The sequence below is a fragment of the Poromitra crassiceps genome, assembly GCF_964638095.1.
Source record: "Poromitra crassiceps genome assembly, chromosome: 7".
Lineage (NCBI taxonomy): Eukaryota > Metazoa > Chordata > Actinopteri > Beryciformes > Melamphaidae > Poromitra > Poromitra crassiceps.
In genome coordinates this window covers 38,194,870-38,220,090 of record NC_139628.1, presented here as the reverse complement: position 1 = coordinate 38,220,090, position 25,221 = coordinate 38,194,870, and the positions used below count along the sequence as shown (strand labels likewise).

Here is a 25,221-nt window from a genome sequence, read left to right as displayed (position 1 = left end):
TGTCAAGGGCAAGTACTCCCACCCACTGAAATCGCTGTGGGCGTGAATAAAAACTTCATTATACACTTGATCTGTGTGCTCCAGTACCTTTTGGATTACATCCAATTATCTATATCGCTGTGGGCGTATTGGAGTCCAGACTGATACGTAGAGCGAAACAGAATGTGCGATCACGTAACATGTATCACGATGGTTTTAACGAGGCTACAGTAAAATGTACTTGGAGCCTTGAAGAAATCCTCGTGAAATCCGTTACTAACTGCTTGCCTCTGATGACGACAACAAAGTCTTGGAGACATGCGGTAGCGTAGCATGCATAATCGCTGCTACCAGTTGATGAGTGAGTCATTTGCAACAGGAAAAGGAAATCTGCTTGCACAAAGTAAAAGAACACGCTGAGAACCGAGGATGTATAATGTTGCAGGCTTAATATGACTATCAATAAATTAGTCTAATCTTCTTAACTGAAGGTATGGCATGTCAGAAAAATGAGAACAATCATCAAATAACTTGTAGTATTAAAGTAGCCAAGTTACAGGAATTCAGTCATTACTAGTGAAATGCCGGCACTCCCTGCTCTCACATTGCCAGCCATATCTTTTGTGTAGTTTACGTGATACGCAGGTATACGCAGTATACCCACTAGTAGGAAAGCTCCAGGATTTATACCGGGGGGGAAATGCGCAAATGTGCACTTCAGAGAGTTTGTTTAGCAAATGCCAGGTAGATAAGTGCAGGGGAAGGTGATTTTGTTCCATGACTATTTATATGCTAGGTAGAGAGATAACAGTGAAACTGATCAAAACAGTCATTCTTTAATTTTCCTTATGTCATGTGAATGAAATAGTAACGAATAATATTCTGTAATTGTGTTAACTTCCTGTAAATGAAATATGAATAATAATGAAATAATAACAATTCATCAATTTGATGGGGATCCCCTGGAAACCCCTCATAGCCCCCCCCCCCCCCCCCCCCCATCCGCCCCCGCATGGAAACATATCTCACTCAAAGCTGACATTTACAGTATACCCGCCCACTACAATAAACTAGACCAGTGGTTCTCAACTGGTGTAGCCTCAGGACCCACTATTTTCCTTGTCATGAAGTCGCGACCCAAATTTCAGATTTTTTTTTAAACCACTCAAATTTATTGCACAAAAAATAGCGCATTAATTTAATACACAATGCCTTCATGCACTGTTATAAACCTCAAATGAACAAAAAAGTGCAACAGAAGTGCAACTAGGGCTAAAAACCAATTGAAATAAGGCAGACTTGAATTACAGGCCTATATGTTTTTAAATTTAAACAAGTCAAACTGGTCATGCTCAGAAAGTCTTATTTGAACTGTATGAAATATGAAATAAAAGGCAGACTTATCTTGAATTACATGCCTATATGTTTTTAAACAAGTTAATAATAATAATAATAATAATAATAATAATAATAATAATAATAATAATAATAATAATAATAATAATAATAATAATAATAAAACAAGTTAACCTGGTCATGCTAATCCAGTTTCAATAGTTTGAATTTAACTAATATGAAATAAAAAGGCAGACTTTTCTTGAATCACAGGCAGGCTATATGCTTTTTAGTTAAACTGGTCATAACTTTTAATTAAACTGGGGCCATGCTAATCCAGTTTCAATAATCTGAATTAAACTCAAATTAAATATGAAATGAAAAGGCAGACTTCTCTTGAATTACAGGCAGAGCATATGCTTCAGCTTGTTAAACAAGTAAAACTGGTCAGGCTAATCCAGTTTCAATAATCTGAATTTAACTCAAATGAAATATGGAAAAAAAAAAAAAAAAAAGGCCAATGTCCGCGACCCAATCAAAACGGCCCCGCGACCCACCTTTGGGTCGCGACCCACCAGTTGAGAAACGCTGAACTAGACTACACCACCGTTTGTAATTGTTAATAACAACTGACAGAAATAAATAGTTAATTCAAACATGCACAATGAAATCATGTACTGTAGCCTATTCCTGCTTTGCAGTTGTCAGTTCATTTGATCTCAGTTCAATTCAGTGATTTGATTTGTTCATCTTTGACCAATGGATGACGGAACTTGGAAGGAGTTATTTACCTATTTATTCTAGCCTGATTGGTGTCTAATACCTTTGTATCCATGTTTACCTAATGAGTGCTTATCCACGGCTAATCTCATTATAAGGGCACTCTGCTTTGGCCAAATAAGTTAGGTTGCCACCTCTGCCACCACATGGCCCTCCAGACTGTCTGTTGCTGTGTTTTAGCTCAGTGTCATCCAGTTTTAAGTAACATTTCTTGTGTTTAGAATAATCTACCTGGCTGGTTTGTCACTTTGGCGTTTGGCACAGCAGTTTCCCGTATTGAATTACACAAATTTAAATGAACTAGATATGAATAGATGATATTAGATTAGTGGGACCAATCAAAGCTTTATCATCACTCAAAAAACTGTGAGTTCCCTTAGAGCTAAATCTAGCTATAATTGTAATGGTCTAATCTGCTAATTGCAGACCCCCCTCTCCCCAATGATAGGGGTGGGCAGGGGCGGAGCGACCCTATCAGCCCAGAGGGGGCGAAGCTCTTAGGGGGGCCCCATCAAAAAAAAAAAAAATTTTTTTTTTTTTTTTTTTTTTTTTTTTTTTTGAAGGCCAGGCCAGGCCGCAGGGCCGGTTCCAGAACAAGATGACTAGGGGTGCATCCTAGATAGGAAGGGGTGCAGATGCCCGGCCGAAGGCCGGGCCCACTCGGGTGGCCGGCCAAAGGCCGGCCGGCCGAAAAATTTGACATGTTATTTTACTAAAAATAATGCATTTGACCATCATTTCAAGTAGAATGATACCACCCAAGCAAGAATATTTCAAGTGTTTCAAGTGCTTTACTGAAATATTTGGACCATATAATGATAATACAATTATCTCAACCTTAAAAGGTTACATATAGGTGCCAAAAAGCCATAAAATCACATCAAAGAACAAAGAAAAACAACAACTATAATTCAAGTTTAAACAGTAAGTGTGCAGCTGTAGCATTTATACATTTTTTTACTTTTCAACTGAGCATGCAGACAAATAAGGGTGCAATGCATGCTTTTGCACCCCCGTAGAACCGGGCCTGCCAGGCCGCGAAGAAAAATGTGCCTTTTTTGCATGTTTGAATCGGTTTTAGCCATATTTAGTGGAATATCTCATTTTAAACACACCAATGTTATTGTCTATTGATTGAATTCCTCTCAGACTCACACCACTGACTTTATTAAATAAAGTCATTTTAAGTCACAACTGTAAAATAGCTGATAGCCCCTATATCCGAAAACACAATTTGTCACTCACTGAGCCAAGTAATATTATGTCCAAGAAAGACTACAGTGAAGCCACTTTACAGACAAGCTTGTTCTGAAGAAGAAAAATAAAAACACAGGTTGCCAGCCAGGTGGCCTGGCCTGCAAAAAAAAAAAAAAAAAAAAAAAAAAATTTTTTTTTTTTTTTTTGATGGGCCCCCCTGACGAGTGGGCCCGTGGCGGCCGCACCCTCTGCCCCGGCGTACGCTCCGCTACTGGGGGTGGGACAATACATTAAAATGCAATATATCGCAATACAAAGATAAGATGTGACAATATACTGTATGTGACATGGGGAAGATGAAGTAATCGCGATATTAGCTACATTTCAATCTGCTGTAGTAATCTCAAATGAGATGGCTTGCCCATACATTTCACAAACTCTCCAACCGAAATATATTACTTGCACTTTGTAATGACATTTTTAAATTAAATTAAATTAAATTAAATTAAATTAAATTAAATTAAATTAAATTAAATTAAATTAAATTGCAGTGGCTTGCTAGAATTTAAAATATAATCTAAAGATTTCTGGGTCAGAATTCTGCATACTTTGAGGTGACTGCACTTTTATTTATTAGTAATATCTAATAGTAATTGTGGGCCATGACCAAAATGCAACACAGCCTGCCCCTGTGAGCTGTGAGGGTTCACAGTAGAGGTCGGGTCCGGGTCCGTCATTTTGGACCTGTGAAGAGTCTTCACAGGTCCAAAATGACGGACCCGGACCCGAATGGACCCGGGAAATTTGTGCCCGGACCCGATTTGATTATTAGAAAGCTGAGACCCGGACCCGGACAGACCCGATAAATGTCCGACCGGAGACCCAGCCGGGTCTTGGTCTGGTCCTTGGGTATCCAGGGGTCCGGGCATACCAGAAGACTTCTAGTAGGTTCAAGTGCTCATTTTTCTGATAAGTTTGTTTTCAACTAATTATTTGAGGATATAAAAAGGGCTGATTGACAGCTGTGAAAACCACTCATGGGGTCCACTCGGACCCGGACCCGGACCCGGAGTCACTTCTTTTGAATGGACCGCCCCCGTGTATTCGGGGGTTCGGGCATCCCCGAAGACCTCTAGTTCGCAGTTCAAAGACAGAGTCAATTTATATTATTGCAGCTATCAATTGATGCATGCTCTGTTTCAATGAATGTTCTTAGTCTGGGTGGCACGGTGGCATAAGGGCACCGAGCTGAATCTGGCCCATCCACAGAGGTCTTGATATACTCTCTCTCCCTGTCTCTCTGTTTGTCACATGCATGTCAAGATGTGCAGAGATGCGCATAGTATACACTCGCTTACGTCAACAGATATGCGAGAAACAGTTCAAGGTCAAGGGGGAGCGCTAGAGGCTCGGACTTACCGCTTCAGGCTTAGATCCTCAGGACAACCATGCAAGACGATGGTCTAGGAATATCACTTGCACTTGCATCTGCCCTCTGCAACTTTCCCCTATTCCATTTGGACTGGCAAAGCAGCAGATGCCTGTGTGTGTGTGTGTGTGTGTGTGTGTGTGTGTGTGTGTGTGTGTGTTTGTGTGTGTGTGTGTGTGTGTGTGTGTGTGTGTGTGTGTGCGTGCTGGTCTAGAGTTGGCTTTGTATGCTGACGGTGTCCCACTGAAGCAATCATTCATCCAACATCATTGTCCTCCTTTCCATGTGCAGAAAATGGCCCAATATGCAAAGCCCATCAATGCATCTTAACCATGCTCCGTGAGTGGGGGGCGGGGGTGGCGGGGGGGGGGCACGATTTTCCCATTCCAATTTATAACCCCTTTCTGCCGACAGCTATTGTTATAGATTTTTACCCTTTCAATCTTTTGAAGAGGCCGGTTTAGACTTGCGTAAAATTGCCATGACCTCTTAGCTGTATCAAGAGCAGCTCGTTGACAGTAGTGTACACTTGTTGTGTTGCACATGGCATCAGAGGGATTTTTCATCACATGGGGGGGGTGCTGGTGGGGGGTGGCGAGGCCCCCACCCTCTCACGACCACCTCGCCAGGGCGGGGCTTAAGCTTATCTTGTTATCTCGTGGCCTCTCTCTCTCATTGTCTGGCTGATGAACTGACTGGCTGCTTTTGAAAACGCTGGCCCGGGCAGATCAGATCAGCCAGCACTTTGTGCACCATGGTTTTAATCCCACTGCTTCATTATTACTATCATCACTTCACACCAGAAGTCACTGTTTGTCAGTGTATTATCATCACTTCATACCAGAAGTCACTGTTTGTCAGTGTATTATCATCATGGTATACCAGAAGTCACTGTTTGTCAGTGTATTATCATCATGGCATACCAGAAGTCACTGTTTGTCAGTGTATCATCATCATGGCATACCAGAAGTCACTGTTTGTCAGTGTATTATCATCACTTCATACCAGAAGTCACTGTTTGTCAGTGTATTATCATCATGGCATACCAGAAGTCACTGTTTGTCAGTGTATTATCATCATGGTATACCAGAAGTCACTGTTTGTCAGTGTATTATCATCATGGCATACCAGAAGTCACTGTTTGTCAGTGTATCATCATCATGGCATACCAGAAGTCACTGTTTGTCAGTGTATTATCATCACTTCATACCAGAAGTCACTGTTTGTCAGTGTATTATCATCATGGCATACCAGAAGTCACTGTTTGTCAGTGTATTATCATCATGGCATACCAGAAGTCACTGTTTGTCAGTGTATTATCATCACGGCATACCAGAAGTCACTGTTTGTCAGTGTATTATCATCATGGCACACCAGAAGTCACTGTTTGTCAGTGTATTATCATCATGGTATACCAGAAGTCACTGTTTGTCAGTGTATTATCATCATGGCATACCAGAAGTCACTGTTTGTCAGTGTATTATCACCATGGTATACCAGAAGTCACTGTTTGTCAGTGTATTATCATCATGGCATACCAGAAGTCACTGTTTGTCAGTGTATTATCACCATGGTATACCAGAAGTCACTGTTTGTCAGTGTATTATCATCATGGCATACCAGAAGTCACTGTTTGTCAGTGTATTATCATCATGGCATACCAGAAGTCACTGTTTGTCAGTGTATTATCACCATGGTATACCAGAAGTCACTGTTTGTCAGTGTATTATCATCATGGCACACCAGAAGTCACTGTTTGTCAGTGTATTATCATCATGGCATACCAGAAGTCACTGTTTGTCAGTGTATTATCATCATGGCATACCAGAAGTCACTGTTTGTCAGTGTATTATCATCATGGCATACCAGAAGTCACTGTTTGTCAGTGTATTATCATCATGGCATACCAGAAGTCACTGTTTGTCAGTGTATTATCACCATGGCACACCAGAAGTCACTGTTTGTCAGTGTATTATCACCATGGCATACCAGAAGTCACTGTTTGTCAGTGTATTATCATCATGGCATACCAGAAGTCACTGTTTGTCAGTGTATTATCATCATGGCATACCAGAAGTCACTGTTTGTCAGTGTATTATCATCATGGCATACCAGAAGTCACTGTTTGTCAGTGTATTATCACCATGGCACACCAGAAGTCACTGTTTGTCAGTGTATTATCACCATGGCATACCAGAAGTCACTGTTTGTCAGTGTATTATCATCATGGTATACCAGAAGTCACTGTTTGTCAGTGTATTATCACCATGGCATACCAGAAGTCACTGTTTGTCAGTGTATTATCATCATGGTATACCAGAAGTCACTGTTTGTCAGTGTATTATCACCATGGCATACCAGAAGTCACTGTTTGTCAGTGTTGAAAATCACTCCTTGTCATTTTAAAGTGAGACTTGGGCCATGTCTTTGTTATGATGTGACCAGTGTTGAGGGTCGTTACTCATAAAAGTAATGTATTACATATTAGAGCTGCAACAATTATTCGATTAATCGATTAGTCGATCGACAGAAAGATAATCGACAACTATTTTGATAATCGTTTTGAGTAATTCTTTAAGACAAAAGAGTCAAAATTCTCTGATTCGAGCTTCTTAAATGTGAATATTTCCTGGTTTCTCTCCTCTATAACAGTAAACTGAATATATTTTTAAGTTACAGATAAAACCAGACACGTGAGGACGTCATCTTGGGCTTTGGGAAACACTGATCGACATTTCTTCACCATTTTCTGACATCTTATAGACCAAACCACTAATCTATTAATCAAGAAAATAATCGACAGATTAATCGATAATTAAAATAATCGTTAGTTGCAGCCCTATTACACATTACTCGTTACTTAAAAATGTAATGCCTTACTTTACTTAATTACTCCATGTAGAAAGTACGGTAATTCATTATACTACCTGTTACATTTTGCGTAACTCCGCAACATCGCCTTAGATGCATTGTCACGTAATTGCCAGTTAAACGGGCAACATTTTGTCTACTATGTACAATGTTATGTAACAAGTCTGTGTATCTCTGCTTTTGACGTGATCTGTTGAAAAGCAAGCTTTGACTGCTTGCTTTGGGCCGACTCAGCTTGCTTGGGTCCGGCGCTCTTTCGCTACTAGCTTTGTGTTAGCATGTTGCCATTGCAGGCGCTTGCTTGGAGCGATTTGATGTCGTGTTCAAACAGTGGATGTTGTTTCTGGCCTGTTGCAATGGGCATAGATTGCACTTTACTGTCACATTCCTGTCCTTTCACGCAACAAATTCAAATTAATTGCACATTCTCCACCCCTCAAAAGTTGTAGTTGTTGTAGACCGCACTGCTATTTTTGTCCCATCACCTGCAAATGTCTCTAGCTGACGTGCTAGAATGGATTGACCGGAGGGACGACTCTGCCTCTGATTGGCCTGAACCTTAAGCAATCGTCACTCCTCATGCTTAAACCTAACCAATCATCACTCCTCCTCGTCCCTCCAGCGCATCCATTCTAGCACCAAGACGTCAGATGGTGTGTTGTGCAAGCGACGTGCAGGAAAAGGCAGGCTTGATGATCCTAGATAATCCTGCAGATTCCAGATCCTGATCCTGCAGATAATTAAATCATTTATGTCACGCAAGTAACGAGTAATGACATAATTGTTTGATTTCGTAACTGTAATGTGATTACTGAATTTAGGAACCGTAACCTGTTGTGTATCATCACAATGTACAGTAATGTGACACTGGATGTGACAATGTATGATTTTTCACAACTCATCACAATACACAATTCAAAGTACCGGTAACAGTGAATATCATCTCGTCATCATACTGTAATTAAACCTGAACTTGATTATTTTTTACATGAATTCCTCATGACGTGATGACATTATTATCATCTTCTATTTCCAGGATGAACGAAGGATTGAATACGAGAAAAATGAAAGAAACCATCAGTAAAAGAAAAAAAAAAGAGTCTCAAATAGCCTACTTGGAATGGATAAAGTGAGCAGAATTGGTTCTTAGTAAGATTCTGCACCCAACCACAATATTAACTGCCTGTTATCTTCCGTGTTGGATAAGCTGGTGTGTACTGAGGCAGATGTTGGTTCTGCAGAGATGGAAGGTGCGACCTCTGGTGCATTACCAAGCTATAAATAGCGTCACGGAGGCGAGGTCCTCCATCAGGATGCGCTTCAAAAGATCAGTTACAAAGCGGATTGTGTGCAGGCAGCAGACTGTTTGTGTTTCCTCCCCACGGATTTGGACATTCGGGCACCAGTGTTGATGCGGCACACCTCCTGTATATTTATACATAGTCGTCTCGCTTGCCAGACTATCTTCTCTCCACACTTCGTCTCAAGCCGATGCAGTGTTCATCTTATGCCTGTTGTGTGCTAATTTTAAGCTTTATCCAGAACAACGCAGGCAAACTCCCACCTTGCATATATCACACTGCCAGGCTACACTGGATCAACTGTGGTCTATTTTAGGCATGTGTGGCGTGCTTCAGGGGATTATTTTCCATTATGACTGTTGTCAAGCTAATTTTGAGCAAAATCCAGATGTGTCCAACTGAACTTCCACCTTGTGAATGATAAGCACCATCTGTTTCAGATTAGACCTCTTTAGACGTGTGGATTTTGCCTTAAAAAAGAAGCTGTTGTCAAGCTAATGTGTGGTAAATACAGTTGAAATACCCTTTTGAATAAAAAGTATGTTTAGTACGGTAGTACAATGCTCTTAAATGAAACCTAGAAATTAATCCGATATTTCATTTGAGGTGCATGCCATTTATTCCAGGGCGTGGGCTGCCATGATTGTCCTTGCAGATGTGGTGGCGGTGCTTGGCCTCCTACCAATCTGTAACAAAAATATTTCCCTTGTGTACTTTCATCTGTGTGGCATGTGCCTTTGTGCTTGTATCGTGAGTCTACCCTATTCGCCTGGAGCGAGGTGGGTGGAAATATTCATGTGTGTCCTTCAGGAGAAAAGTTGTAGCAGTGGCCTTGGTTTCAGCTGAACAAAGCAATCTTGGAACTAGATAATGCTGTGACCTACATGTAGGCCTTGTTGCAGCTTATTATATAGCCACCGAGGGAGTGAAAGTCGACCGATACACAAACACTTTGCGATTCTCCACAGCAAATACAGACGCAGGAGAATCTATTACATCGTGTATCGTACAACATGCCAGAACATCTAGAGGGAGCGGTGAAGGGGAAGTAGTTCAACGAGGAAAGTTTACTTTGACATAAGCGCCCCTTGTATGGGCAATGGTTTGCGTTTAAGGTTATACCCACAAGCACCTATGTACATCCATACATGCTCACACTACACTCTCGTGGAATACACACACACACACACACACACACACACACGCCCATGCAGAGTTAAGCCAGGGAGAAACGGTTTCGTTTTGGCACAGGGGCTCTCAGAGCCAGAATCCAATAATGTTTTAAAAATAGAAAGACTGCTACTTTGATCTGACCATGACGATGAGGAGTCCACGTCGTATCATCCCTCCCAGCTGCGGCTGCGTGTCTGAGGAGGGGGGAGAGAGCAATACTGTGTGTAGAGGCAGTCATTCCTTTTCCTATTTCGGAGGTTTTTACCTCATTGTGGGGCTGTTAGGTCAGTCAATAGAGATACAATGTATCCCTCAGAATAAAGTAACAGGCTGATCAAAACACACCCAGTAGAGTCAACTCGGTTAGAGAACTGTGGGTGGAAATAGCAGAGTTGCTCCATTCACTGTCTCTCTTCCATTATCTACAGTTACTAGAGCTCTCTTGGTGATGTCATTGTTCGCCGATGGCTCCCTGCTTTCCCCCCAAATTCAATTTAATTATATTGAATGGGAGTAATTGTGTAAGCCAAGTTCTCATTTGCATCATGGGTGATGATGGCTGCTATTTATGTTGTCCTCAATTGGTTGTTATGCTATTTGGCTTCCCCCTCCGTTCTCCTCAGAAGGGACACTGGCTCGTTCCTGCATACCCGGTGTTATTAATGGTTTGAAGGTCACCCTGTAGAGTGCCAAAGTCACGCCCTCTTCCGGGTTCGGTATGTGCACCAAGGGAAGGGCCATTCATGTTTCCATAGACATTTCGTAAAATGCTTGTAAAAAAAGACTTGTATATGGTCAAACCAAGCAAGAATTCAGCTATATTTAGAATCAGGAGGAGAGACCATAACGGGACGTTGAAAATATGTTTTATTTATTTATTTATTTATTGTTTTTTTTTGGTCTGAGTGAAATGTTATATGGTCTCTCCTGATTCTAAATATAGCTGAATCGCTTGGTTTGACAAGTAAAACTGTTTTTCATAAGGATTTTACGAGATGCCTATGGAAAAATAAATGGCGAATAATCCCTTTGTGCGTATGCCGAACCCGGAAAAGGGTGTGCCTTTGGCACTCTATTCCACTGATGTATTCATCAACAACACAAGCATGCATTAGTCTAAAAAGGAAATAAAACGGTGAGACTCATAATTATTGCCTTAACACACAGGCCCATTGCACAATGCACATGCAAAGTAGACTTATTGTTTGCCGTGTGCACTTCAAAGATGTTTAGAGAATTGCCAACATGCCCCCTTGACACCAGAGCCTTCCAAGGTCATTTCCATGCATGGTGACTGTGCTCATTGGTATTGATGAGACCACAATAGTACATCATAATTATGGAATCAAGCAGTGGATTTGATATGCACAACTAGAAGGCTTTGAATTTCACAATCCTGTTATTGTTGGTTGCATTGTGCATTTTGTTTGCAAGTTGTGTTGACTGTTCACATACCGGAGCCAAATCTTTAATTCAAATGTAAACAAAATGGTAGTAGCTGAATAACTGAGTCTAAAAAAATATATAAAATAAAATAAAATAAAATAAAATAAAATAAAATAAATAAAATGGTAGTAGCTGAATAACTGAGTGATAGAAAATGGGGCTTGTGAACTTACTTTATTCCCATATTGACTGAACAAAAAGTACAACATGCCGGAAAATGAAAATCTAGAGGGAACGGTGAAGGGGAAATAGTTTAATTAAAGCAGCTACGAGGAACTATCATTTTGTGTTGATTTTAGCGGCCCCTGTGGACAAAAGCGGGAGTGTTGTTCTCCCGGAACAAAGACTGCATTTCCTGAACACTGGCCGAGCTGCGACAGGCCGCACAGGGCTTCTCTGAGACAGTGAGCCTCCCTGCTGTTTTATTTACTGCATAATGTTAAGTATGTTTATAAATTAAACATCAAAGAGTTAAAAAATAAACTCGTATATGCCCTCTGCTATATACTGCATAATGTTGACGATATTGTTTTACTCACCGGCCAGAACAACATTTTTTGAAAAAGTTTCACACAGACGTGACACAGGGCGGACGTGTGCATTTAGAAAATCAGTATAGAAATTGCCAATCTCCTCGCCGACGTTCTCATTTGCTGATGTAGGTAAGATGTGAGGCATCAGTTTGACATTTTGAACCAGTTAAAAGTTAGCTGCTTTGATCATTTCTAATTTGATTCCTAAATCATGAAGGAAAGTTTCCTCCAACACAAGCTTTACATGTTTATAAGGGCAATGGCAAAAAAAGTGGATGTATTTTCTTTATGAATAGACCCAGACTCACTGAAACCAGTCTTTCTTTACTCCGTCACTCTCCAAGGTCCTGGCCCTTACGCAGCACCATGGACAACAGCTAGCTGCTGTGGCTTACTGCTCTAGCCTCAGCACAGCACATTGAAATAGTCATCCCACGGTTGGAATAGAATAGATAGCTCTGGGCTTAACTGCAGAGCTATGATCAAAGAGTCTTCCTCGTCTTGGATTTGTCGTCATAATCTAGGAAACTGGCCGGGACACGAACTGCCGGATCGTCCAAAGCACCTCTCGTTGATGGCCCAGGCAGCTCCAGCGGATCTGAATAGGCCCTGTCCATGAAGCTGCTTGCCTGTCTCTTTGATGCTTAATGAGTGTGCTTTGTGAAGTGGTCCACACAGCTCTCAATAGCTCTCTGGCTCCAGCTTCAACTGGAACTCAATGGAGGCCATTTCCACTCATTTGCCCATTATTTGGTCCTTACTGTTTGCATTAGCTGCTGAGGCTACAGTAGCAGATGCTTAGATCATCGGGTGTTTTTGTGTGTGTGTGTGTGCGTGTGCGTGCGTGTGTGTGTGTGTGTGTGTGTTTAAGATGTTTCACTACAATCTTTTGGAATAAATGTAAAAGGAAGGTGTTGACTGATATCATGCTATGGTATCAACATGATGTGACAATCAACGCCTCAAGGTCAAGCTATTCAATCTGTCCAGATTGAGTCATGCCAGCTCCTCAGCATTTCTGCAGACCTATAAGGACTGTCTGTCTGTGTGCTTTTTTTGTCTCTTTTCGCTGAGCGTTGTTTGTCAGGGTCCTATGTGGCGAGGCAGAGACTGAAGGTGAAACATCGAGGCTTGCAAGAAACTGAAACGCCTTATCGATCAAGGGCTATTTTTGAACGCCGGGGTCGAATTAGCTAATGTAACTGCACTGTAAAAGCATCATGTGAAGGGCACCAGGGAATCGGGATCCTTATCTCGTGGGCGTATGAAATGACACACAACACAAGCCAGTAAGATTGGGGGGGGGGGGGGGCTGAAGACTGGTGGGGGGGACTTACATACTTAAGTCCTTCCTCCGGGGGATTTTGGCCATAAACATCAGCCTGGCTACACTGCGCCAGATGAACATTATTACGTCAGCTTTTGGAGGTGTGGTTCATATAATACCCATAACTTGTCTGTGTGCTGCTGTATAGATCTCACAGCCACAGACTGGCCTGATATCGCACAGTTAAGCTCGCCTCACAGACTTTCATAACCAAACTTAAAGGGCCCCTATTATGCAAATATAAGTCATTATTATTTTATTCTGGTACTCCACTAGAGTAGCATTGCATGATTTACAGTTCAAAAACCCTTTACCCTTTAGCTGACAGTAGAAACAACTGTTAAAAAGAATGGAACACTAGTGTCAAATAATAATAATATCTATAATAATAATAATGTCTCAAACTATTTGTGAGTGAGAGCAGAAGTAGCTGGAGGGTTTTGATGTACATATGTCTGTAGTGTTAAAGTTGTATGAACTGTCACACTTTTACAACGTGTGACTTTAGTAAAAGCAATACAGCCTGTAAAGTCTGGTAGAGGGAATTGTGACACACTCAATGCTGCCTCCATAGGATCCCATTGGTTGCGTATGGTTTGAACAATGCAAGGGGCTGGATTAATGACCAATCAGGCAATTTCTAATTGTAACACTATATATAAGACGCAAAATATGGAAATGCACAATAGGTCCCCTTTAAGAGAATAAACTTTCAAAATGGACGTGATTGCAATCAGCCGGTCTCTAATGAGCTAATTAGGAAAAGCTCTGAGGCTCAGTGAATCTGCTGTAAGCCCTTTTCTCATCCAAGAGGGTTACCACTTGTCGTGCCCATCAGTGAGGGGAAGAACGCTGCATCTGGCTGTCCCTCCAGCCTCCACTCCACTCCACTCCACCCCATCCTGGCTCTGGCCCACTCCACTCCACCCCATCCTGGCTCTGGCCCACTCCACTCCACCCCATCCTGGCTCTGGCCCACCAAGGTGACCTGGGAGGGCTCCATCAGCATATTGCTCTGGCTGGGGCCTGAGAGTGGCTGGTGTGTCCCTGACAGTGATGGCAGCCGACAGCGGCCTCGCCTCACTTGCTTCCACCTCCAACCTCCGCTTGAAGATAAGGTTCTTTCTGTCTGCGCACTTCGCCTCAGACTAGGGTCACGATACTAGAGTTTCTAACTTCGATAGCGATACCCAGGAAAATATCGATACTCGAGACCATTTTCGATACCACGGGGGGAATGACAACACATCCAAGAGGCCTAAAGATAAACTAAGACAGATGGACGGACAGATGCACGCTTCTCCATAATATAGGCTCGATAAAACTCGTTAAAAACCTTGCATTTACACAGCAGATTGCCCCTGCTCTAGTCATCAGCCTATCAGAATACTTTTAGCTTGTTGAAGGAACAGGTACCCCCCAATGATACCGAGGCAAAAATCAGGACTATGTTTGATTTTTCATGAAGAGAAAGCACTACTGCTGGTATCAATAAAAAAAAGCAAATGAGTATCCATTTAAAAATTTTAATATTGATATTTATCGATACTATCGATACCTGTTGCAAATGAGTATTGTATGTATCCATTTCAAATTTTTGGGATTGATACTTATCGATACTATCAATACTTTTGACAACCCTACCTGAGACAGAGGCGACTGCCAGCTGACCTGCTGACAAAGCAGCAAGGAATCTGTTGTCAGGGTTACGTGGGTGATATGCCATCCCATCAGAAATAATAACAATACTAATCACTGCACCGATAGGAAGACTGACATCAGAAACAGCATCTCCTGATGATGTGGGCTTTGCATTATTCATATTTGAGTGGGACCAAATTGCAAAACTACATAAAAAAATGAGCTCGATAATAAAAACAAATCTGTATGTGTGTTATAAAAGGGCATTTAAGAAAAAACATCCATGTAAGCAGGTCCGCTGGTTGTTGAACGTACGTACACATTTGTCAGTGATTTTTTTATCAGATTACTAGCACAAGTGAATAAATCTGTGTTATTAATAACACAAGAGAAAATACACATTTTGTAATGACCATATATAGAGTGAGCCTTTTGACTGTGGGTTTTTGTGTCGGACACTCAGTTGTGCTTTAACCGTTGCATGGATGTTGAATACTATCAGGCAAAATGACAAAATATACTAGGTGCCTTGATCAAGCACAGCTTTGGGGGAATCGCATTCACTTTGTAAAAATGACACAGCAGTTTTTGTTCCCCTCTTTGCCTCCTAGAAGCCCGAGTCTGATTGGTTCATGGGAGGGGGGGGGAGTAAGAGGAAGCAATTTTGCCTTAGTCCTGGTGAGCATTGCCTTGTGGGAAATCAGCGTGGTGGCAGGTCCTGTAATTAGTTCTGCTTGTTAGAAAAATGAAGGGGTTACTAATTAGCGAGTGGATGGCTTCTTGACTTGTTGTGCATCTTTTCCCTCCTTTTCTTGAAGATCATCATTATCGTCTCTAGGCAAAACGAGAGAGAGAGAGAGGGAGAGAGAGAGGGGAGAGAGAGAGAGAGGGAGAGAGAGGGGAGAGAGAGAGAGAGGGGAGAGAGAGAGAGGGAGAGAGAGAGGGGAGAGAGAGAGAGAGAGGGGAGAGAGGGAGAGAGAGAGGGAGAGAGGGAGAGAGGGAGAGAGGGAGATAGAGAGGGAGAGAGAGAGAGAGGGAGAGAGGGAGATAGAGAGGGAGAGGGGGAGAGAGAGAGATGCTGCTCAGTGGTGCTGCTGTGTACAGTTTGGCTTTAACACGGTGCATACTAGATGGACAAATCTCGAAGGGGGTTCTCTGTCATGCTCTGACAGACAGGCTGCCTACTGTACGCACGTGCTAGCAAACGCCTGCAGCTCTCTACACAATTTCAACATTCAAGTTTGCTTATGGAAACTGTAACTCTTGTTTTCACATAGGCACATGTTTCTTAGGGACAGCTTAGCGCGCGCGCGTGTGCGTGCCGCGCGCACACACACACACACACACACACACACACACACACACACACACACACACACGTGTCTCACACTCATTCACTCACTCACTCATTGGATAGATTGATATAAACTCGTTAGGACTTTTACTTGTACCTTGGAAATAAGGTTTTTACATATAAAACCCACATTTACCTGTCACATACTGTCAGTGCTGGTACCTACCTACAGCTGTAGGGGAAAATGTCTTTAGTGAAGTCATCACCATATAAACTGGAGCATATATGCTGGGATACTGTGTACACGTCAGATTCTGGAAATTAGGTTAAGTTATCCTTTTATTGTCACCATGGGGAAATTCATCCTCTGCATTTGACCCATCCTCTACTAGGAACCTTCCTAGAACTAGGAGCAGTGGGCAGCCGCAGTGGGCAGCCGCAGTGCAGCGCCCGGGGACCAACTCCAGATCGATTGCCAGTGCCTTCAGGGGCACCGACAGGAGTATTACCTCTAACATACTGTAGATGTCTTTGATGGTGGGAGGAAACCGGAGCACCCGGAGGAAACCCACTCGAACACGAGGAGAACATGCAAACTCCACACAGGACGGACCGGGGTTCGAACCCGGGACCTTCTACTGTGAGGCGTGCCGTCCAAATCCACTGCTGCATTTGCTCTCACTGTATGTATTATTAAGGCTATGTGAAGATGAATCCAGCGCAGTGTGAAAAACTGCATCACCATGCTTTGATTGTGAAAGCCATGCAGTGGTGAAAGGAAATGAGGTGCCAGTAAAACGGCAGTAGAAAGTAGCTCATAGTCATAAGGGCTATAGAATGTAATGCTGATGGTAATTATCACAGTTCATATCGAATCGACACCGTAGGCTGCTATATTAAGGATTTAGTCAAATACTATGTATTTAATCAAAAATCCTCCATCACTTTAAACAAAAGGTTATCTCTCTGTCTGGGAAGGGTGCGAGGGTGCGAAGTAGCTATTCATCTACTGTGTGATTTGGCTGCTTATGTCAAAACACAAAGGAAATGCAAATTAAATTCTTCCCGAAATGGATCCTTTTGTGCGCTCAGATTGCATTACGAGAGGAGCTATAATCCACCCGCTGACGTTGTTCCAAAGTCACGATTTACAACTGGGCTTGCAGCGAGCGATTCACTCGTGCGCTCAGATTCCTCCCCAAAGTCCCCCCGCTAAGCTGTGAGTCCCCCCGCTAAACTGTGAGTCCCCCCGCTAAGCTGTGAGTCCCCTCGCTAAACTGTGGGCACTTTGCGTTGCGACAGCGAGAAGCAGTATTTTCGCATGATGTCACGCTCTCTATCCACAATTGTCCATAATGCAGCATTACATGGATGTGACTGTAGAGGGACACTTCCCCCCCTCCAGCCGTCAGCCGGTCCATTTCCAAGAAGGATTCTGATGTGAGTCACATTACATAAGAAGTGGAAGCAGAGCAGCTGGGATTAGAGCAGACACAAACTTTACAGAACATACTATATAATCTCCCTATGGGATTATTAGTCATCATAATATTTCAAGCTGACTTAATGAGTGACCCGTGGCATTACTGGCGTAATTGACACCCTGAGAGGCATGATTACTGTAAGATAGGCTACTGTGATGATAACGCATCTGAAGCTGCCAAGATTGGCTATTGATTGGGTAAATAACGGTAGGCAAAATTTTGGCAACGGAAAAACTATTTCAAAGAGGTCCCTTCTGACCTCTGACCTTAAGATATTTGAAGGAAAATGTGTTCAATGGGTACCCACGACGAGTCTCCCCTTTACAGATAAGGTAGCATTTTTCACAGCCTAAATAGCATTAGTAATAGCTTGTGGAATGACTTTTTTTTCTGTTGTTGCTCGTCACAGTTTGTCTCAACAAATGTGAGAAAAGGGGGGAGAAAATGTTGGCAAACTGGATTTGGGTTTAGCCTATTTTGCCTTAACTTTTTCATATCTGGATGGATTATTAATTTGCCGTATGCCCAAGTTCACATTAGGGATGTTCATCAATTATCGAAAATCGATAATCGATCGTTAAGGATTGGAATCGATCCTGTGGCATTTGGATCGATTTTTTAATTATTAAAAAAAAAAAAATTTTTTTTTTTTGGACTAGGTTTGGGTGGAATTCGTTCCTCCTCGCCCCACTCCATTGCACAGCCGACTAATGTGAGGTGGAGCTTCATATAGTATCTAGTTTTCTGGCTGGGCACGGGCCTTTGTGCCAACAAAACTGTTTTAAACATGGGAAATTCACACCGGCATGCGCCGGGGACAGCAGTGTTGGAGAGGAGACACATTGAAATAAAGAGTTCATTGAGGAGAACACGTTGTCTTTCGTATTTTCTGCCATAGGCATTCATTTTGTAAAAAAAAAAAAAAAAAAAAAATATTGAAAATATTGAAAATTTTCTAAGTATTAATAAAATCGATAATCGATAATTGATCGTTAATTCTCACCGATTATCGATTTTGGAAAATTTTCAAAATGAACATCCCTAGTTCACATGCTCTGTTAATGCAATAAAAAAGATATAGGGAAATACATCATTTAAAGGTCCTTACACACCGGGAGCGTTTCCCCCCTGTGCGATTAATATACACATCAATAATATTTTTCTAATCTATATCAGTCAATGCAACCGTGCATACCAACGGTGACGTTTCGCTGAGTGTTATTGCGGTGTTTATTTTTTCAGACCACGGTCGATATTTGTAGACATCTGTTGCTGTGATTGACAGGCGGGTCAAATTCCGCATCGGAAATAGGCCCTTCTCACGGGGGCCATTTTGTGTCAAAAACGCAGGGGAAACACAGGTGCAAGCAAAACAATAATGAGGGTTTCCAACTTCCATGATTGGAATTTGGAAACCCTCATTAGCGTTTTGCTTGCACCTGTGTATCGCATCGCTCTTGGTGTGTAACAGCCTTAAGTGTGTGTGTTGATCAGACTTGTGATTAAAGGGTTGGGTGGGCCCCGGAAGATTTTCAGATTTCAAAGTGGGCCGCGGCGTTCGTAAGTTTGGGGACCCCTCCTTGAAGCAATTAGTTGCAGCCTCTTCTCTTTGCAATTTTTTTTGTTTTTTTTATTTTCCCAATTAATTGTTCAGCTCTAGACCAGGCCAATGGTTAAGAGCATTTACATCCTTCATCAGGTCAACAATAGGCTTTGACGGATCTGTTTCCTTATCCTTATCCGTTCTTATTGTAGGTTTAAAACATCTAACCCCAACGTCTGTCTTACCTCTTGGTTTGGCCCCAGGCCCTGTGACCTGCCCTGTGCCCCATGGGTCAGAAATAAACACATCAAATCAAATCATACTCTCAAAAGTCTAAGCGAGCTTCCTGTTTAGGTGTGGCATAACGTTGAGGTTTCTGTCTGTAATGTCGAGGTTGTTGACGGACTTGAAATAGATTCATGTAGTGAAAAACAGAGACGGAATAGTTTTCCTTTTACCCAATACTAGCAAAAATAGCAGTTTCGCTCAAACAGTTCTATCCTTTTTGGCCCTCGGTCATTGACATTATACTGACGCAATTAATGCTATTACTCTTACATATTGGGATACTGTATGTAGGCTACTGTACTGTATGTACTGTAGGCTACTGTAAAGACATGTTTTCTAGATGAAAACCCATGTAGACACAGGCTACGTTTGGTGAGCCTGTGACTGACACAGTAGGCGGGGGAGGTAGCGGATAATATGTCCCTCAAGTCTTGTCCACTGGCGTCGTAGTCAGTCATCACCGTCACTGTAACTGTAACGGCGCCGTAACGTCTCCGTACTGTCGATTCATCGTGTCTGTCTGTTTGTGTGCAGCATGCTTCACATCTGTGTCCTGTTTTCTCTTTCTCTCCCTCTCTCCCACCTGTTACTTCCTCTCTCTTTGTATTGGATGTATTGGATGAGAAGGCAAGTCCCGGGGCACCGGAGGATGACAGCAAACTGTCGGTAGGTCCTACCTGATTGACACTCTTTCTCTCTGCTTCTGTGTTTGTCTCTGTTTCCGTGGAGATAGTGTAAACTTGTTGTTTCTCCCACCATACTGTGAACGAGACGTGTCCTCAACGCCGTTATCTCGAACCTTCAGCCTCCCTGCGTGCTGCAGAGAGTAGCTGCGTGTCCTTCCAGGCGTGTCCTGCAACAGTTTCACTTTGGTCCACGGCATGCCAAGCACAATCTACGAAGGAGCATGTGTTTAGAAAAGCGAAGGCACGCCTCATACTGTACCTAGCCTATAGACCAAATCACCGTGACGTCACCATGTAAACAAATTTACTTCCGGGTACCACTTGGGGAAGGCGGCAGGTTTAAATGTGCGTGTTGTCAAATAAATGCTGTCAAACCCTCTCGCTGTTTTCGGCCGACTACTTTCAATTTAAATGGTTAAACGGTTGGTAAACATGCTTGTCCGACGTATCTAGCCTTTCTTCTGTGTTTGTTTTATGTAGTTTTAGCTAGCTAATAATGTTTGTTTGTCTGTCAAACTCGCTGTTTTTTTGCAGTCGTTAACGTTACAGAGTAACCTCGCGTCACCAGGCTCTTCTCGGCGAGAAAGAGCCTGGTACAGACAGAGATACTGACGCCACGTCAATTTAATTTAGCTTCAAGTCTACTCTAGTCTGGTCCAACAGGTAAATTAGCTAGTCTGGTCTCCACTAACGTTAGTGAAAGTGTTGTTATGAATGATATTAAACAACAACACAACACGGACGAACCATTTTTGTCTTCTTTGTCTGTTTTTGTCTTCAACACGTCAGTTTGTGCCGTTCACCGCCATTATAATGTGTGGACCCAGGGGTACCCGGAAGTAAATGTAAACATCCCGCTGATTTGGTCTATACGCATGCTCCTCATACTGTACCTAGCCTATATACGCATGCTATAAAGTAAGCCACATTGTTGACTTTTCATCCAGTTCGCAAACGGATCCGGACCAAAGCGGGGCGGCGGAAGGGGAATCCTCAGCGGACTGCACTAAACCACTTCCTCGAGAGACCGTACGCACGTCACGCCAGTCCACATGTCTCCCTTTGCCGCCCGCTCACACCCATATGGGCTTGTGAATTAGCAGCTGACACCTCCAGACTGTGCCTGCGCACCGCCAGTGGGGGAGCCAAAGGCGGACACACTCCAAACAGCTGCCGTCTGCAACGGTGGCTAATTACCCACAGTTCTCAAGTTCAGTTCCAACTGCTGGAGTGACCTTGGCAAAAGCCGCTGGGGTCGCTTTGTGAGAGAACGCAAAGAAGAACGCAAAGGCCACTTTTAAGCTGCTGGGGTCATAACGCACACAGCTTATCTTTTGAGAAGCTGGGGGCTGTTTGTGATAGTTTTAGTGGGGTTGCAAGTTTCGCTTAGGGGTCTTAGGGGGCTTCTGTCTGGGGATGAAATATTGTACAAGAGACAGAGAAAGTATTGGAAATTAACTAGAATTTAACCGTCTAAAGGCTGCGTTCACACATAGCGTTTTTTAATATGTGTAAAAAGTGTGGCCTGGAGCGCTTTTTTTCTTATGAGGAGAAATAAAGAGCGGATCACGACGACGTCACCTGACGTTAGCTGAGCAGCTGCTACATGTAGCTCGGTAACCAGCTGGTTAGCACTTCTTGCAGACAAAACAGTGTTGTGCAACAAGCAAAGGCTTATCAAATATTTCCAATACATGTTCAGTACAATCCGTACTGCATTCAAGATCGCTGTGGCGGTAACAGAAATTCACTTATTACAACGTCCAATTTCTCCACCGGCACTTTCACTTTCTCTGTATTTATTGTTGCTATGGGAGACGGCCAGCGTATCTGTGATCGTGATTGGTCGGCTGGAAAAGGCGCTTCATGTCACCCGACGCTTTTCTCAAAAGTTGAACAATTCTCAACTTTTGAAAGTGCTCTGCTCTGATGATAAAAACACCGGCTGCAGTGTTTCCCTGTGCTTTTAATTAGGAAAATACGCTATGTGTGAATGCAGCCTTAAGCCTTTAAAAAAAAATCCATCAGTTTATACAAGAACACGGTTTCCTATATCCAGACAAATAAGCTTGGATTAGAAATGGCTTAAATAATGTTCTTATTTTGATGTACAGTAAAAACCAGCATGCATGCTTCATGATAGGAGTAAGAACCCACCATTGGTCAGAAAGATCAGTCATAATCTACTTGGACTAGGCGAGAAATAGAGAAAGACAGAAAGTATACCAGATAAAGAAGCAGGATTTAAATCCCGGGAATTAAAAAACCTGACCTTATGCGGTTGAAGGATGTTTGACTGACACCTGCTTCCTCCTGTCACAGGCAAGGCCACGGCTTCAGAGGGGGGGCAGCTCCGCCTCCCTCCACAACAGCTTGATGAGGAACAGCATCTTCCAGCTGATGATCCACACACTGGACCCTCTAAGTGAAGGTAAGACAGTCGCACACACACACAAACACAGCTCTTAAATAATGCCTTTCAAACATCAGTCTCCTTTAGGACCCAGGACATGCAGTGAAAAGGTTCATTTTATTTCATGTTCGTAATTGTCTCCATTTTCAGGTCGATCTTGCCTTGATCTTGATTTTTGTCATTTTAGAGAGGATACAGACAGACTGAGCTGAATCCTGCTCTGTGGTTAAAACGGCAAGAACAAATTCAGGACAACAAATGTTCATTTCGGAACGTCTTTTACTGGCAGCGAAATATTCCGCGAGCAGATGATGCTGATGCGCTGAGATGCTGATGGCCTGAACTTGAGCTCACTCTGTCGGCTGTGAATAACACCACCCAGCATCCACATGGTGTTCTTGGCAGGCAAAAACAATGATTAATGTGAACTCAATCCGGAGTCAGAATACAGTCCAAATGAAAATCTTGGCATCCATCATTATATTTAAGTACCCCCATGTACACCCTCTAGTTTGAAATCCAATGTCAAGGATTCAGAGGCGGGGGGGGGGGGGGGAGAACAGTTATGAACCCATTTGTTGGCCTCCTATGTATATTAGCCCTTCAAATGCTCAGATTAAATGAATCCCTTTTAGACGTAGTCTATACGAGGTAATGCAAAGTAACTGACAGTCCTGTCAGAACACAGTAGATGGGGCAGATCATTTCCCTTTCATCCAAGATGAAGACCTATTAGCTTTGCTAAAGGAAATTCTAAACGGCAGTGTCAGTGCTCGCCCGGCGCTGCGGATGAATATGTAAATATGCCAGGGGAGGTGCAGTGTCACTCCCTTCTCCGCACAGCAAAGGATCATGGGACGCAAACAGGCAGGCAGGTAGTCGAGAGGAGAGTTTGAAGAATTTATTTTCCTCAAAGATTCTCCACTTTTAACTTTGATCAAAGGTTTTTTTGAGTTCGACGGAAGTGTCCAAGTGTAGCTTACTGTATGTTGCTGCCGTGATGAATGCTAGTAGTAATCCTTGTCAAATGAATATTAATGTTGATATAAAGCCTGCTTGCTGGTTGATGGCAGAGAGTATTTTTTTTTATCCCCACTTTTTCTTCATTGATTTCTTTTAAATGCATGTTGCTTGATTGTAGTGTCAGTATTACTTGATTAAATGAATTACAGAGGGTAGGCCAAACCATAGGAACATAGCACATAATGAAAACAAATGAGTGGTTGCCTTTGAGATGTTTATGAGCGATGCATTGATGGTCAGACAAAATGTGTCAATAAAGAAACAGTAAAGCCCGCACACTTACTCCAGGCCACAAACCGTTTCATAGAAAACGTTTGGTCCTACTTGGCTCTTCGTTGGCTCAAAAATGTTTAGGAGATGAAAGTGACACTCATCTTTATAACATCAAGCACATTCCTAGGCTGGCAGGCTCTATGTTGGCAGGTGTGGTTAACGATCAACACTTCACAATCACAGGGTGATCCAAATGCAAACATAATTAGCATAATTAACAAATCAGTAGCCTGAAGTACATAGAAATGGGTGGGTCAGCCTTTCCCTTCGGAGGCATTTCAGCATTCGCACGCTTCACAGTGTTTGAAAGGCAGACCTAGAATGAGTCTGTTCAGGAAAGATTAATAAAGTGTGCTGCTGCGACAGACCTTAAAGTGCCTATTAACATGCATCAGCCCGGTGTCGCACGTCAAATCCAAGGGACCCCATCGCTCAATGTAGTCATCATTCCATCTCAGCGATGAAACTGTAAATCATAGCCTGCTGCTGGAAACCAAGTCTAGATATGGACACTGCATCAAATGAATGCTAGTTCATTGTTGTTCATTGTTCTTTGTACAGCCTTTTATCACTTGGTCTTCAAATGGACAGCTAGTATTATCCACACCGTTGCCCAGTCTGAGTCGAATGTAGTACCTGCTGATAAGTAAGGTGTTTCATTATTATGACAAAATGAAATGGTATAATAGGCAAACTCTCTCTCTGTAAAAAAATAATAATAAAAAAAAAATGGCGGGCTCATGTCCTGTTTACCGGATTTGATTGATTCTGCATTCACAAAATTGGAAATGGAAATGAGTAGAGTGAAAGAAACGACTTGATGTAAATCACATGGAAACAAAAACAACCTGACACCAGACTCCAATCTCCAAACTTTGGCTGCTTTAGCTGCAAAAAACAAAAGTCAAAATGGCAGCGACCGTAAACACAATGAACCTGACACTGCCAGATGGCTTGTTTTCACATAAGCATTTGGGAACGAGTCGCTCAGGAAACCGTTTCAAAAGGGCAGGCACTTTCAAATAAATACCCGATTGGATGAACAATCTGTCTATCACATCTATCACAGGCTCACGCTCGCTGGCGTCACCTAAAGCCCGCCTGTAGCTGCCTCTGGACACTGATTGGTCTGAACCACTGGTGATTTGGATTCAAACCAATAGATTGGAGCATGGCAAGATGGATTTATCATGTGATCGTGATCT

The 25,221-nt window shown here is 42.6% G+C and overlaps 1 protein-coding gene across 1 annotated transcript in view; it reads left to right on the top strand.

The window, feature by feature from the left end:
- Positions 1-25,221, top strand: part of LOC310779098 (solute carrier family 24 member 2) — a gene marked incomplete at both ends in the record, with an annotated part of 68,791 nt that overhangs the window by 5,977 nt on the left and 37,593 nt on the right. Inside the window, 2 exons of the mRNA XM_083639596.1 lie at positions 20,240-20,287; positions 22,630-22,738. Of these exons, the coding sequence (XP_083495722.1) occupies positions 20,240-20,287; positions 22,630-22,738 (157 nt within the window). The remainder of the gene's footprint in view (positions 1-20,239; positions 20,288-22,629; positions 22,739-25,221) is intronic.